Source organism: Brachycentrus maculatus, unplaced genomic scaffold (assembly GCF_059751285.1).
Source record: "Brachycentrus maculatus isolate JH-2025_06_01 unplaced genomic scaffold, ASM5975128v1 h1tg000589l, whole genome shotgun sequence".
Lineage (NCBI taxonomy): Eukaryota > Metazoa > Arthropoda > Insecta > Trichoptera > Brachycentridae > Brachycentrus > Brachycentrus maculatus.
Window position 1 is genome coordinate 260,001 of NW_028281329.1, and position 13,726 is coordinate 273,726.

Sequence of the window (13,726 nt, forward strand, 5' to 3'; positions counted from 1 at the left end):
AATTTATTTTATATTGCTTTCATTTTTCATATTTTGATTAATTTATATCATGTTGAATAAGTAGTTTTTTATACATTCAATATAAGAAGTTTAATATTCCAAACCAAATGGTCATAACTGAAGCAGGCTTTTTTTAGTGTCTTGTGTAGCATAAAAATTATTATTTTTATAATCTATTTAAACCGGTTATTAAATATATATTTTTTCTTTATATGAAATATTATAATTTTTTATCGGCGTTCTTATAAGTGAAAAGCCTCATATAGCTGGCAAATATTTTTGTTAGTAAAAATAAAACTTTAAATAAGTGCCCAATTCCTTCAGTCACGAAAAGTAATGTGATATTCAACCATCCTACCCCGTCTAACGTATATAACCCGTGGCCTAAATCTCAAGATTTCATAATTAACATTTCAAATTTTTTATACCTTGTAATATCTTGTTTTTGCGTTCCGCTAAGTGTTAAGCACGCTTTCTCCCATCAAACTTTTCACCTTGTAAGGTCCACATTTTCAGTAAGATTTTAATTAATCCGAGAGAACTTAAATCGTTTCTTTTGAAAACAAATTAATAAATTATTCCTGTAAAAATACCCTCAACTCTCGACCTACGATTTGCGGGAAATAAACACTTTATACTTGACGCGGCGTTTATTTTAATCGAAAAATATTATTCTCTAGCGAAAATATTAAGACGGGGTGGAAGTTTTCCATTTGTTGGCATGGCAACCCCCAGCGGTGTGCAAGCAGACATGATTTTTTATTCCATTAACTTGAAAACAATTAATTCTCTTTTGATGGCTCCGGTACGGTAAGTCGTACTGAGGGCCTACTCGAGACGATTGTCGTCTATTACCGATTAGTAGACATAAGGCAAAATTACGTTTGCATAATTTATTTCGGAATCTTCAGGACGTCGGGGCTATTTTTTACGTTTAGAACTGCGGAGGGATCTTTTCAAATCTCATAATAGCATTATTTATTGTCAAACTCGGCATATTTAATAAACTTTCTTTAAAGTAAACCACTTTATAATATTGTAATTAACATGTATTTTCGTAAAGGCATTCAAGTTTAAGAGATGCTTGCTCGAAACTCGTGATAGTGATTACTATTTTTGTACAGCGATTAAAAATAATAAATCAATAAGGCATTTTCTCTCTATTCAGTGAGATATAAGTAACATATCAAAAGTACCAATAAAACACAGGCTTAAATCCTAGTAGAGGGTTTTCCCGTTGCTGTTATAAATAATAAAAAAGCTTTGCACACGAAAAACGTACAGTTTTTTGGGATAAATTGAGATAAGTCTGCTCATACTAATTCTGTCGATAATTTTTAAATCATTGCAGATTATACCTTGCAGATTATAAAAGGGCATTCGTAACTACTTTTTTTTCTCTTTAAATAACATTAATAAATTTCCGAATTCTCATATTCAATGTATTTTATTTTTTTCACTTTAATTCCAACAAACTATCATATTTATTCACCTTTTGAAAATACCTTAGGAAGGGGAAACAATTAGCGTGAAATACATATATGTAAAACTAAAAGTCTGTATTGACATATCAACATAAGTGAATAAGGGCTACTTAAGTGGAGATTAAGATCCAGGTTTGGACACACTGAAAATGTTGTAAAAAATCTTTGTTTGATTTCGTATTACATCCCTTAATAAAACATTTTTTATGTACATGTATCTTCAAAAATCGCTCGTTAGTGCAAAAGATACTTGTAAGTTTGTTGATACTGCGTTTTTGCTATGTACGATCAAAAAAGTATTTTTCCTTCCAAAAAATTTTTTTAAATGAAATTATATTTTTTTTCAGATTCCCCCGAGAACAAGAGACACTTCCCAACCATTTCTACTTTTCGGACTACGAGAGACATAATGCAGAAATTGCAGCCTACCATTTGGATCGGTAAGAAAAAACTAAAAACTAAATTATGTACCTACGTCCAATCCAGAAAGCTCTGTTTGCGCAATAAGACCTAGAGAAACTCGTTAAAAGATTTTTGTACATATTTCTCATGTAGTTGGGAATATGTACCTTTTAAAGTATTGACCGAAATTATTATATTTGCATAATTACTCGTATATAATACTATACTTTTCGCAGTACATATTATGACAATTTTAATCTGATCTAAATTAGTTTTAAATTACATGTAATTTAATTTAATAATTTAATCATATAAAAAATTTGTAAAAAGTATTTTGCCTACTATTTTTTTTTTGTTAAAACTATTATCAAATGTTGGTTGTTTCGGAAGGATAAAAAAAAATTGCGACAGTAAAATATCAAACTTAATATATAATGTATATGCTTTCATGTTTAGAAAATATTTAATTTATAATATTGTATTTTATGCACCCCAACCAAAGTTGACGTGCATAGATCCTTTTTTCACAATTTTGCTTCACACATGCGTAACGGTAGCTCCACTAATAGGTGTATTGAATACGTTATAGTTTACATACTTTCCGAGAAAAAGTGGCGACCTCCATCCTCCCATTCTCCCCTATCTTCGAGTACCTACTGTTTCTGAAGAAGATTTATTTGTTTTAATCCAAAGGATGGATTAGTTCCTAAACACCCAATAATTACCAACTAGACTCAGAAATACTAGTCACATCACAGCTTAATCCAATGAAGGAAACAACTAACAATATGAGACTCTTTTCCACTCTTTTGCATTTCTATCTATGGTCTTCTTTCTCCGCGACACCTAAGCCCAAGTATTTAACATTTCGTCTTAGAAATTCGTACTAGACGGAGATTATCCAAGATTACCTTCATTATACATACTTCTCAAGGAAGTAAAGAGCTTATAGTATTAATCACATTAGTGAAAGCTTAGCAGGTGTAATTGTTATAGAACTTTGGATTTCGAATGCTTATTCAATAATATTCTATTTAAACGTACTAAACTGAACTAAACTCTTATAATTTCTACTTTCAAAGCAATTTAATATTATATAAGTTTATTTTTATTGAGTCGAAATATTGCTAGGTATCCCAAAATTTAAAAAATTTAAACAAATATAAAAAGGGATTAACATAAAAGATTAAACTTACAAAAATTATAAAGGCTTAAAAATTGTAGATATTTTTGCTGGTGAGTAAAAAATTTTGGAAGAATAATATGAAAATATATAACACAATTTAAAATATGTACATACAATGTAATACAAAGACCAACAAAATTATTAAATTAAACAACAACAGAGATTTTTCCACTTTTATTTTATTTGACCAGTGACCAGGTTTCGTCATTACCGACATCATCAGACTGGTGTCACTATCGTCTGGTAACGCTGGAACCTATCACTGGTTAAAAAAAAGTAAAAGAGGAATGAAAAACTTTATGGTTGTTGTTTTATTATACCAAATGGAGCTACAAGAAGGAATGTCAGTACAAAATTTACAAAGAAAATTAAATATTTAAACTGATTTTGCAACGTGCGGTTATCGAAACCGTGATGCTACAGTCGCGGTCGAGATTCTACCCAAATAGACAACGTCGTAATATAATTATTATTTACTAAAAGAAGTAAATATATGATTAGAAGTAATGGTTATTGCTTAAAAATACTTATCTTCTTTGAGAAATTAAGAAATTAAGAAGAGAATTTTCGTGATTCTTAGTTTATTCTCCGAGGGAGCAATGTATCTGTGAGATAGATACTCGTGCTTAATATTTTTTTCATTGTCGCTCAATTGTTCTTTATACCTATATAGTTAAGTACATGTATATGGAAAACCAAAAAAATTAGAACATAAATAATATTTATGATACCTATACTAATTTTATGAGATAAATCCTAAACTAATCAGGTTTTTTAGAAATGCCAAATATACAAATAAATCATAAATGTATATAAAAAAGAAATCAAATATAGATCAAAAATACAATATATACACCGACACATCTAATGTATTTACATATAATACATCAAAGAAATATAAGAATATAGCTAAAGCGGATTACAAAAAATAATAATAGCAAAAAATATCGAAAGTAGAGAATAAAATTCAGAGAGAAGGAAAATATATACGTAATATTATATTTAGGTGGAATACGTTTCTAAGGTAGGGCGCATTAAGAATTTGATAATGTAAAAACTGTCTACAGAAAATCAAAATAATCAACCGATTGGTGATCAAAAATTAGAAAAAAAGAGATCTTCTCCAATGTAAACTGCAAAGTCTGTAATCTGTCCGGGGAGATAGCTCATTAAAAATAGTCACAAATGAAGAAAATAGTCCGAAAGTTCTTATTTAAAAAAAAATTAAAAGAATCGGGGCATAAGCTCTTCAGTCCAAAACCTACAATCTTTAACAATGTCTCACAGCTTTTAGTATTAATGGTATATTAATGACAGTTATGATAACATTCCTTATCATTCCCTTATATTTGACGAACAATTCTCGTTCATATTATTTTTATTTAATATTTTTGCCCAAATAAATGCCCAAACTTCCATATTATCTCATCAAAGATGAAGAAGAATATGGAAGTTTGGGCATTTACATATTTCCAATTTCGAAACCTTGTTCTTGAATCATTAGAGCTTCACGAGAGACATCTATTGGTGAGAATAAAAGAAGCTTTTTATTGAGCAGAAACTCTTTTATTGGAGATAATCCAGATTTTGTGAACAAGTATTTGGACACACTGAAAATGTTGTGAATTCTCGTTCAAATCAGTTCGTTATGTCAAGGTTTCAATTTAATATTGTACTATAAATATCTGTAGTATATTGTACAGCTTGTTCAGTTTTACAAGGGGCAGGTTTATTATTCCTAGTTACGTTGAGCCCACCACCCGCACTCCAAAAAGACAGCTTTGTGAATTAGTAATTAGCAATCACTCACTTGATTCCATTATTAATCTTAACGAATATTACCAAGCGATTCAAACATAATATTTTGACGTGTCGTATTCATATTAAATGTTGTTATACACTTCGAATCGTAAGATTACATGACATGACGCACGTCAAGGTATTATAAAATTATTCATCTAATTCAAAACATGAAAATATTATTTAAAATTGTTTTTATTTCGATAAAGTATACATGGATGCAAGTGTTATTTATTATTAGACGTAATTTTCCAATTTAAAAAGCAAAAAAACAGTTTAGAGATATTAAAGGTTTCCCTATAATTTTAAACAAAATTCAAGTAAAGAAATGTTGTAATAACCGATAATACTAAGCGATCGACTTATGGATACGTGCAAGTGGTTTCGTAAAGAAACCACAAAGGGCGTTTGTGCACTACCCGTAATTTTACAGTCCGGCAGTCCGGTTTTGAAAAATGAAAGCGACTACGGCAGTTAAGCGTGATCGAATTTACGCCCAACGTGTTCACGCACCAATTAAGAGCACCAATCTGAATAAAGATGGTCAAAAACACTAGCCAATCCAAGCCAATCATCGTTTTAAAACGATAACTGACGTGCCAGATGGTAAAATTCCGTGTGATTCCGTGTAGTGGACAAACGCCCTTAGGGCGCTTATACACTACAGGAATTTTACCGTTTGGCAGTCCGGTTAGCATGATAAAACGGATGGATTGGCTTGTGATAAAATTTTTAAAAAATATATTTAAAAAAAACGATAAAAATGTGCTTTTGGCCGTCTTTCTTCGTACCGGTGTGCTTGATTGGTGCGTGATCACGGTGCGCGGATCAACATTCGTAGTCGCTTAGATTTTTAAAAACCGGAATGCCGGACGGTAAAATTCGGTTTAGTGCACAAACGCTCTTAGTCATCGAAATGTAAGTAATATTAATATTCTTTCACAGGGTTTTGGGATTCCGGCGCGCCATGCCAGTGGTCGGCCGCGTCCTGAACGTGACCACCGAGATCTACAACGTAGCCGAGGGCGACATCTTGAGGACGTTCTTCGTGTCGCCGGCCAACAACCTGTGCTTCCACGGCAAATGCTCCTATTACTGCGACACTGGTCACGCCATCTGCGGCAACCCCGACAAGCTCGAGGGAAGCTTCGCAGCGTATTTGCCGCCTAGCGACGTCGCAGAGCGAAGGGTACAGCAGATCTTTTACATTATTTTTTGAGATCTCATCAAAGATGAAGAAGAATATGGATAGATAATGGCTCACAGCTTTTGGTATATTAATGACAGTTATGATAACATTCCCTCATCTTTGACGAGCAATTCTCGTTCATATCATTTTTATTTTATTTTTTTGACATCTCATCAAAGATGAAGAAGAATATGGAAGTCTGGGTATTTACGGGGCTGATGACAGTCATAGGCTGGTTTAAGTGATCACTTTACACACGTGTATGTAACATTCACCAATTCTACCCATTATTGACAACCACACTACTCGAATTCTTGGAAGTTCTATATATATGAACCGATTTTGAAACATTGTTCTTGAATCACTAGAACTTCACTAGAGACATCTATTGGTGAGATGAAAGATCTTTTAATTGATTATTTTCATCCATCATGAAAAGTTCTATGCGACATTGATGAACATGGATATACATACATATATATCTTCTAACCCTTATCCCCACCCAACGGTGCATAGGGCACTGCATCGTATTGACGCAGTGTTATCTTGATCATTACTTACATGAAGGCAATGTGGTCACTCCTGCGCTTCAGGAACCAGTCAAGGGTAATATTAAATAATATCATATTTTCACCCCAGCGGGGCCCCGCTGGGAATCGAACCGTTTGAATACTAAGCACTGAAAAAATATTTAATATACAATTATTTAAGTGAAAAATATATATATTTATATATATATATATATATATATATATATATATATATATATATATATATATATATATATATATATATATATATATATATAAATGAATGCAATATGGATGTTCGATAGTGGGAAAAATGGTGAACGTTACACAAGTGTACAAAGCGATCGCTTAAGCCAGCCAAATGCTAGGTACAAACCCCTGGGATTTTCCTGGGACCTCCATTTTATTTTATATGCAAAGAACGATAGATGTTTAGTATTAATTTGAGATACCTTTAATAATGAAAAAAAATATTCCGAAAAAACAATTTTAAAAAAAACACACACACACATTAAATATTTTTCAACAATGTTATAATCCCTTTAAAAACCTGGATTAGATAATTCTTAATATTCCTTCAAGTGGTCAATAATTCTTTAAGTGTAGAAAATTCGAAATTAAAAATTACTACAAGATTTTTTTTTAAATCATGTGGAGATCGCTGCGTTTGCTTTCAGCATTTTTTGTTATTCAGGTTATTTTGAATGAACGTGAATTTCAAATCGTTTTTAAATATTTAACAAATTGCTTCATTTAAAATAATTGAATTTTTTAAAAGAACCCTTCTGTTTTTGCACCTGTCATGTAGCCATTGTCTGAAAATTTCTTCAAATATTTCGTGCGTGGAACAGTGCTGTATGAAAAGAAAACCTCATAATTCATTGACCATTCGCTTTGAAAGGAACCTCTACAAACAAAATTCAAAATACAAAAAGAGGTCATACGGAAGCCATACGATATTTTCTTTTCCTTTCTCTGTTTACCCGGCATTTTACGATCTTTAATTTTCTATTGGGTATCCAAGAACGATTTTGAAAAAAATACGAAAATTAAAATTTTATTTTATCAGTTAAAATAATCGAAGAATTTAAACTATTTTGTTTTAAATAGACAAAAGAGATCAAATCTAATCAAATGTGGTCGTAGTGGAAATTTCAACTTTTGTCGCTAAGTAGTAATATACCAATTGACAATCAGACATGCTTGTAATAGTACAAGTATTAAATCTCGAGTGCAGCAATGGATAGGCCATTGCTGCTATTCTCCATTTAAATATTACATACCTTCATCTGCATCCTATTAAATATGTTACTCCACTCCCACTCCGAGATAAATAAAAATATATATAGCGTGCGACTGAATCATATTAAAATAAATATTAAAATTACTTTTTACTTAACAAATTTAAAAATTACAATCAATTAACTTTGAAGAAATTCCGCTTCGAAAAAAACCCTCCAGAGATTGTCACCAGTTCGATGCGATATTGTTCAACATACCGCTTCCATAGGTATGACTATCGCCTTTTTTCCAACTAATATTTAGTGTTTCCACCTTTTGATGATATGACTGTCTCTATTCTGTTTGGCATACTGGGAACACATTGCTCAATGTGTATTGGAACGGTAAAAAATCTATGCTGACACAGTCTTAGATAATAGGTCAGAAACCGTACATTGCATAAATAAATTTCCGGAGATATGTTATATCGCTCAGCAATGGAAAAACATCAAAGATACATTCCTTCTAGTCTTCAAAATGGTGTAACTAAGCAAATATGTCCTAAAGAAATGAGGTTAAGAAGTGTGAGATAATGCATGAGTTGACGCTGTCATTTGATTCAGATAAATAAGAAAAAAAACAATCTTAGAGGAACAATTCATTCTGATTTTTAATTCCTTGATGTTTTATTCATTTTAACAACTTTGACTTACAAATTTATTTTTTCAACAGATTTGGAGGCATCCGTGGAGAAGATCATACCACAAGAGGAAGAAGGCTCAGTGGGAAACACAAGATGACTATTGTTCGCTGGTAATTTAGATTCCAGTACATCAAAAAAATTTCAAAATTCCTTGTTTTGACAGCTGAATTCGTTTTTTTTGCATTAATAATATCGTGGTTTAGACATCTCAATCCTCTAACCTTCAAACAATTTTGACGTAAAACGTAAAAATATTATTTAAAATATTTTATTTTCCCTGACATTTTGATGCCATTGTATACTATACTCGTAATTGTAAGATAAGTAAAGAGTTTTCTAGTAAATGCATTTTACCAGACAGTAGGGGGATGTGATAAGTTACATATTACTTAGACATAACTGGCAAGTCATACTGTTTTTTACTGGTGCAAAAAGAGCCGAACTAAACTTTAGGATGAAAAGCCTTAGCCATTATTTGGCCCTTCTACATTTTCCCCCATTATACGTGACAGAGCTGGGTGTAGTCCAGTCGGCACGTATTTCCTTTTAGTTATTTTATATTTCATTATTTAATTCTATATTTTCCGCTTCTAATCATATTGTCTATGTTATCAGGTAAATCATAAATGTATGATTCACTTCGATGCGATTTTTCAGAAATGAATTTTTACCTGTAACATTTATTGAAGAAAAATCCAGAGTGTATTAAATCTAAACTTGTAATTAAAATGTAACTTGGTTTTAAAAACACTATAAATATTTTATTATAACTTAATTATAATGTCTACCGGTTCCGAAGCTACTCGCTTTTTTATCAAGGCTGAATCAGTCTTGATAAAGAAGCGGTTTGCTTCGAAACCGGTAGACATTATAACTAAGTTAAAATAAAATATTAACAATGATTTTAAAACGAAGTTACATTTTAATTATAAAATGGAAAATCACAGAGTTAGTGCTTCAAATATAAATTATAAATCTAAACTTCTGGAATTACCATACCAGTATTTTTTTAAATTATCTTTTTTTTTATGTCCGTGTTAGTAAACTATTAAAACTTGGAATCACTATCTGTTATGTTTTAATATTTATTTATTTATTTATTTATTTATATATTTAAACTTCATGTACAGTAAATAAAAAGTACATTGGCGGGCTTATTGCTAAAAAACCATATCTTCCAACCGACCAAAGACGGACTAGTGATATTGATCAAAACGTTCGATACATATATAGCCGTTTGCAATCAGAGGGTAGATAGTACTTGAACATTTAAAAAACATAAATTACAAATTGACATTTAAAAAAAAAACATAAATTACATATTAATATACCAATTACCAATTAGCAAAAGACGATAATAAGGAGGGCAAAGGAAGAAGGGAGTTTAGGGAAGGAGGTAGAGGGAGGAGGTTTGATCGACAGTTAGGATTCTAATGACAGATAGTAATGTCTCAGACGTATAGTATAATATTCACCTTTTGGTCTGATAATAATGAATACGGCAATGGTAATAGGATTTTATTATGTAAAAGGAAACATTTAAAAATAATATTGCTCATTTCAAAGATGCGTTCTTGTCGTTCTTGACGGATGTTAAATTTTTCGTTTAACTTCTAGATTAAGGAAGTTCCCCCGTATGATGAAGGCAGAAGACTTCTTGATATTATGGACATGGCAATATATGACTTCCTAATTGGCAACATGGATCGTCATCACTATGAAACCTTCAGGTATTTAAAAGACAACAATATTTTATTCCAACTTAAACATGAAACTTTGTCTATTGAAACACTTACCTATACTTAGATAAAAATATTTTTGCAAACATGTTACTTATATTTATTTAAAACAAATGTGCACTTGAAGAGAATAAAATGAGTTTTTAAATGTAAGATACATAGCTTATTTCAATGTAAATAAATATTGAAAATATTATATGATTCCACTGATAAAATGTGTGAGAATGTGATAATTTGTAATTATTAAAAAAATAAACACTTGAATTTACCACTTAATAAGTTTAATTTACATTTACGACTAGTTTCTTTAAAATTAAGTTAGTTTTAATTTTTATCAGAAGATGAAAACATCTGTAAGTTTTCGAAACTAGTCGTATATATAAATAAACCTCATGAAGTGATATATTCAAGTGTTTAATTTTTTTTAAATAATCAACATGTCATTCCACAAAGTTTATGCCGAATCAATAAATAATATTTTTGTAATCACTCATATTCATCAATAAAAATGCAAATTATGTGTTTTACAAAATAAAGAATACGTGTATTCCAAAAATCGTGTTTTTTTGTTGTTGTTGTTCTTTTAGTATCTACTTAAACCCTTTTAATTTCAAACCATTATTATTTATTATGTTTGCAGGATGTTCGGTAACGAGACGTTCCCTCTTCATTTGGATCAAGGCAGAGCCTTTGGCAAAGCCTTCCACGACGAGATCTCCATCTTGGCACCCTTGCTGCAATGTTGCCTTGTCAGGCAAACTACTTTGGCCACCCTTATGAAGTCAGTATAATTCCATATTTTTAAGTTTTCCACCAACCCCTAAGACGCAGAAATTAAACATTTTTTAAAAAAAAATTTTAAAAATGAGAAATTTTGTGTTTTTATTATTTACAAAAATACTTGAGCCTAAGTGGCTCATTATTATAAATAAGTATCAAATTGTGGAAGAGTGGGTTTGAACCCAGAAACTCTGACTCAAGAATCCGCGACACTAACTACGGGACCACAACCCGACACATTGTTTTTACCAACCAGGAGTATTAAAATAAAATAAAAATGCTAGATTTCTGGTTCCGACATACAAGAAGTGCGTGCATATATGATATTTTTTGATGTTGAACAATCCTGATACTCAAAGAACTGTGTATGAAAAAAACTCATTTGGTTCCCATTCTAAAAATCCGTCAAGCCTACGGCAATCGGTTCTCGGACCTTTGAAAGAGGGAATAAAAAATGAAAAGTTCATTATTTCTCGTTTACAGTACAATGTTTACTCTGTCTAAACTCTAGGAGTCTGCAGTATAGGATTTTTCCTAAAGCCAACTTTCAGTTTTTTCTCAATAAAGTACCTCATATGTTCAAAGTTTTATTTTACATACAAAGTTAATAACTTTTCTGGTAAAGATAGTATGTTCAAAGCTACAAATGTAATTTTTGGTACGGTAAACATCACAATTCTGTAAAATATTTTTTTTATTATCATGTTCCTCGAATTCTCACGATAAATTCAAATATTTTGCATATATGAAAAGCCGAAAACCATAGAATTTCAGATTATATATATATTTTTAAATTTTAAGTTAAAAATTGATAAAACCCATACAAAGATAACTTTATTAACCATTTCAATGGGATAGTGATCAACCAAATATTGAGACTATATCCCCTTCTATTAGCAATGTATTAAATGAAACCAACTAACCATCACCCCGCTTTTCCGCAGGGGTAGGCAGAGAGAATAAAACACCACATCAATATATTTTTGCATGCAATTCTCACATCTTCCACATTCATGCATCTCCTCATTCACACACGCTGGTTATTCCGACTCAATAATTCAGCTACTATATTTACGAGCAAAACAAATAATTTCTTCTACTTCTTCTTCTTCTTCTTCCTCTTAATGTATGCCTTGTGGCCTGTTATTAAGAGGGATTAGCCTCCTGCGATGACGATTCCCAGCTGTTGATCCATCTCTTTGGTGGTCTGCCCGAGAATTATCTACCTTGAAGTTGGCCGTACAGTACAATTTGGGGGAGTCTGGATGGTTCCGTTCTCCTCACATGCGCATACCATTGTCCCCTTCATTGCCTTCCTCACCTAACGACATCTTCGATCACGCATATTTCCCTTATCCTGGCGACCTGGCGTTTCTTATTCTGTCTCGTAGGCTCTTGCCATCAATTGCAACATCATTCTTCAGTAATTCCTTCTCTGTCCAAGCGGCCAGACTATGGAATGAATTACCTCTCTTTGTAAAAAAATTGCCTTCTCTAATAACTTTTGAGAAACGTCTGAGACACTACTATCTATCATTAGATTCCTGACTGTCCATCAAACATCCTCCCTCAGTTTTTCCCTCTACCTCATTCCCTAAACTCCCTTTTTCTTTTGCCTTCCTCATTATCATTTTGTAATTTATATATTTTTTAAATGTTTAAGCACTATCTACCCTCTGATTGCAATTTGCTATATATGGTATCAAACGTTTTTACCAATATCACAAGTCTGTTTTTGTTTTGTTGGAATACTTAATTATTTTCTGTACATGACGTTTAAATAAATAAATATATCGTAGTCATACAGGAGAAAATGACCAAGGCTTTTTTGCAAAAACATGATCATTGACTATTTGGTATCTTACTAGCTTAATATAGCGTCGAAAAAATCCCAAAGAGATTTAAAACTTGGAAGTATAATATGTTGACTTGTTAAAAATGACTAACTGCATTAGTGATTATTTTCTTGCCAAGCAAAAGTGACTTAAGTGGCCCTTATGAACATTTTACGTTTTGTTAGTTGGTCACTTTCTCCTGTACGACTACGATATTAACACCCTTAAAACTTGCAGGTTCCACAACGGCAAGGTGAAACTATCTCAAGCAGTCAGAGACTCAATGGCTGCCGACCCCATCTCCCCTGTGATGTGGGAGCCTCACCTTCTGGCCCTGGACCGAAGGGTCAAGATCGTTCTGGAGGGCATCCGCCAATGTCTTCTCAGAGCGGAGGAAAGTGAAGAGTTTGAACACGAGCTCGTATGATGACGGAAGACTTAGTGCTGGTTCGACTGGTACCAACGCACAAGACACTTAAAAACATTCAATATTTTGGCAAAACGGGATAATCGTGCAATCGCGACCAAATATCTCTCACTTCTTTCAACAACGCCATAAATAAAAAAACTTGATTTTTCAGGAGATCGTTTTTAAAGTTTAAAAATATAATAAAATTTATTAAAAATACATTTAAAGCCACTTATTGAACTTTTTACTGTGCAACAGATCTTTTTAGGTAAAACCTGACTGTTTTTTCTCCATTGAAAAATATTTAGTAGTTTTAAAAAAAAAATACTAAACAATACATTTTCTTCAAAATGCAATAACAACACTTTCAGCCCTGTAGCGGGTAAATATTAAGTTAAAAAATGCCGCTTTTGCTGGGATAAAGTACATTTTTAGGGTATTCCGAAAA

The 13,726-nt window shown here is 31.8% G+C and overlaps 1 protein-coding gene across 1 annotated transcript in view; it reads left to right on the forward strand.

The window, feature by feature from the left end:
* LOC148301208 (extracellular serine/threonine protein CG31145) overlaps nt 1-13,484 on the forward strand; it is an 82,522-nt gene extending 69,038 nt beyond the window's left edge. The window contains exons 5-10 of the mRNA XM_088273573.1: nt 1,832-1,924; nt 5,818-6,061; nt 8,545-8,625; nt 10,133-10,245; nt 10,895-11,035; nt 13,107-13,484. Coding sequence (XP_088129699.1) covers nt 1,832-1,924; nt 5,818-6,061; nt 8,545-8,625; nt 10,133-10,245; nt 10,895-11,035; nt 13,107-13,296 — 862 coding nt within the window. The 3' untranslated portion in view covers nt 13,297-13,484. The remainder of the gene's footprint in view (nt 1-1,831; nt 1,925-5,817; nt 6,062-8,544; nt 8,626-10,132; nt 10,246-10,894; nt 11,036-13,106) is intronic.
* The last annotated feature ends 242 nt before the right edge of the window (nt 13,485-13,726 follow it).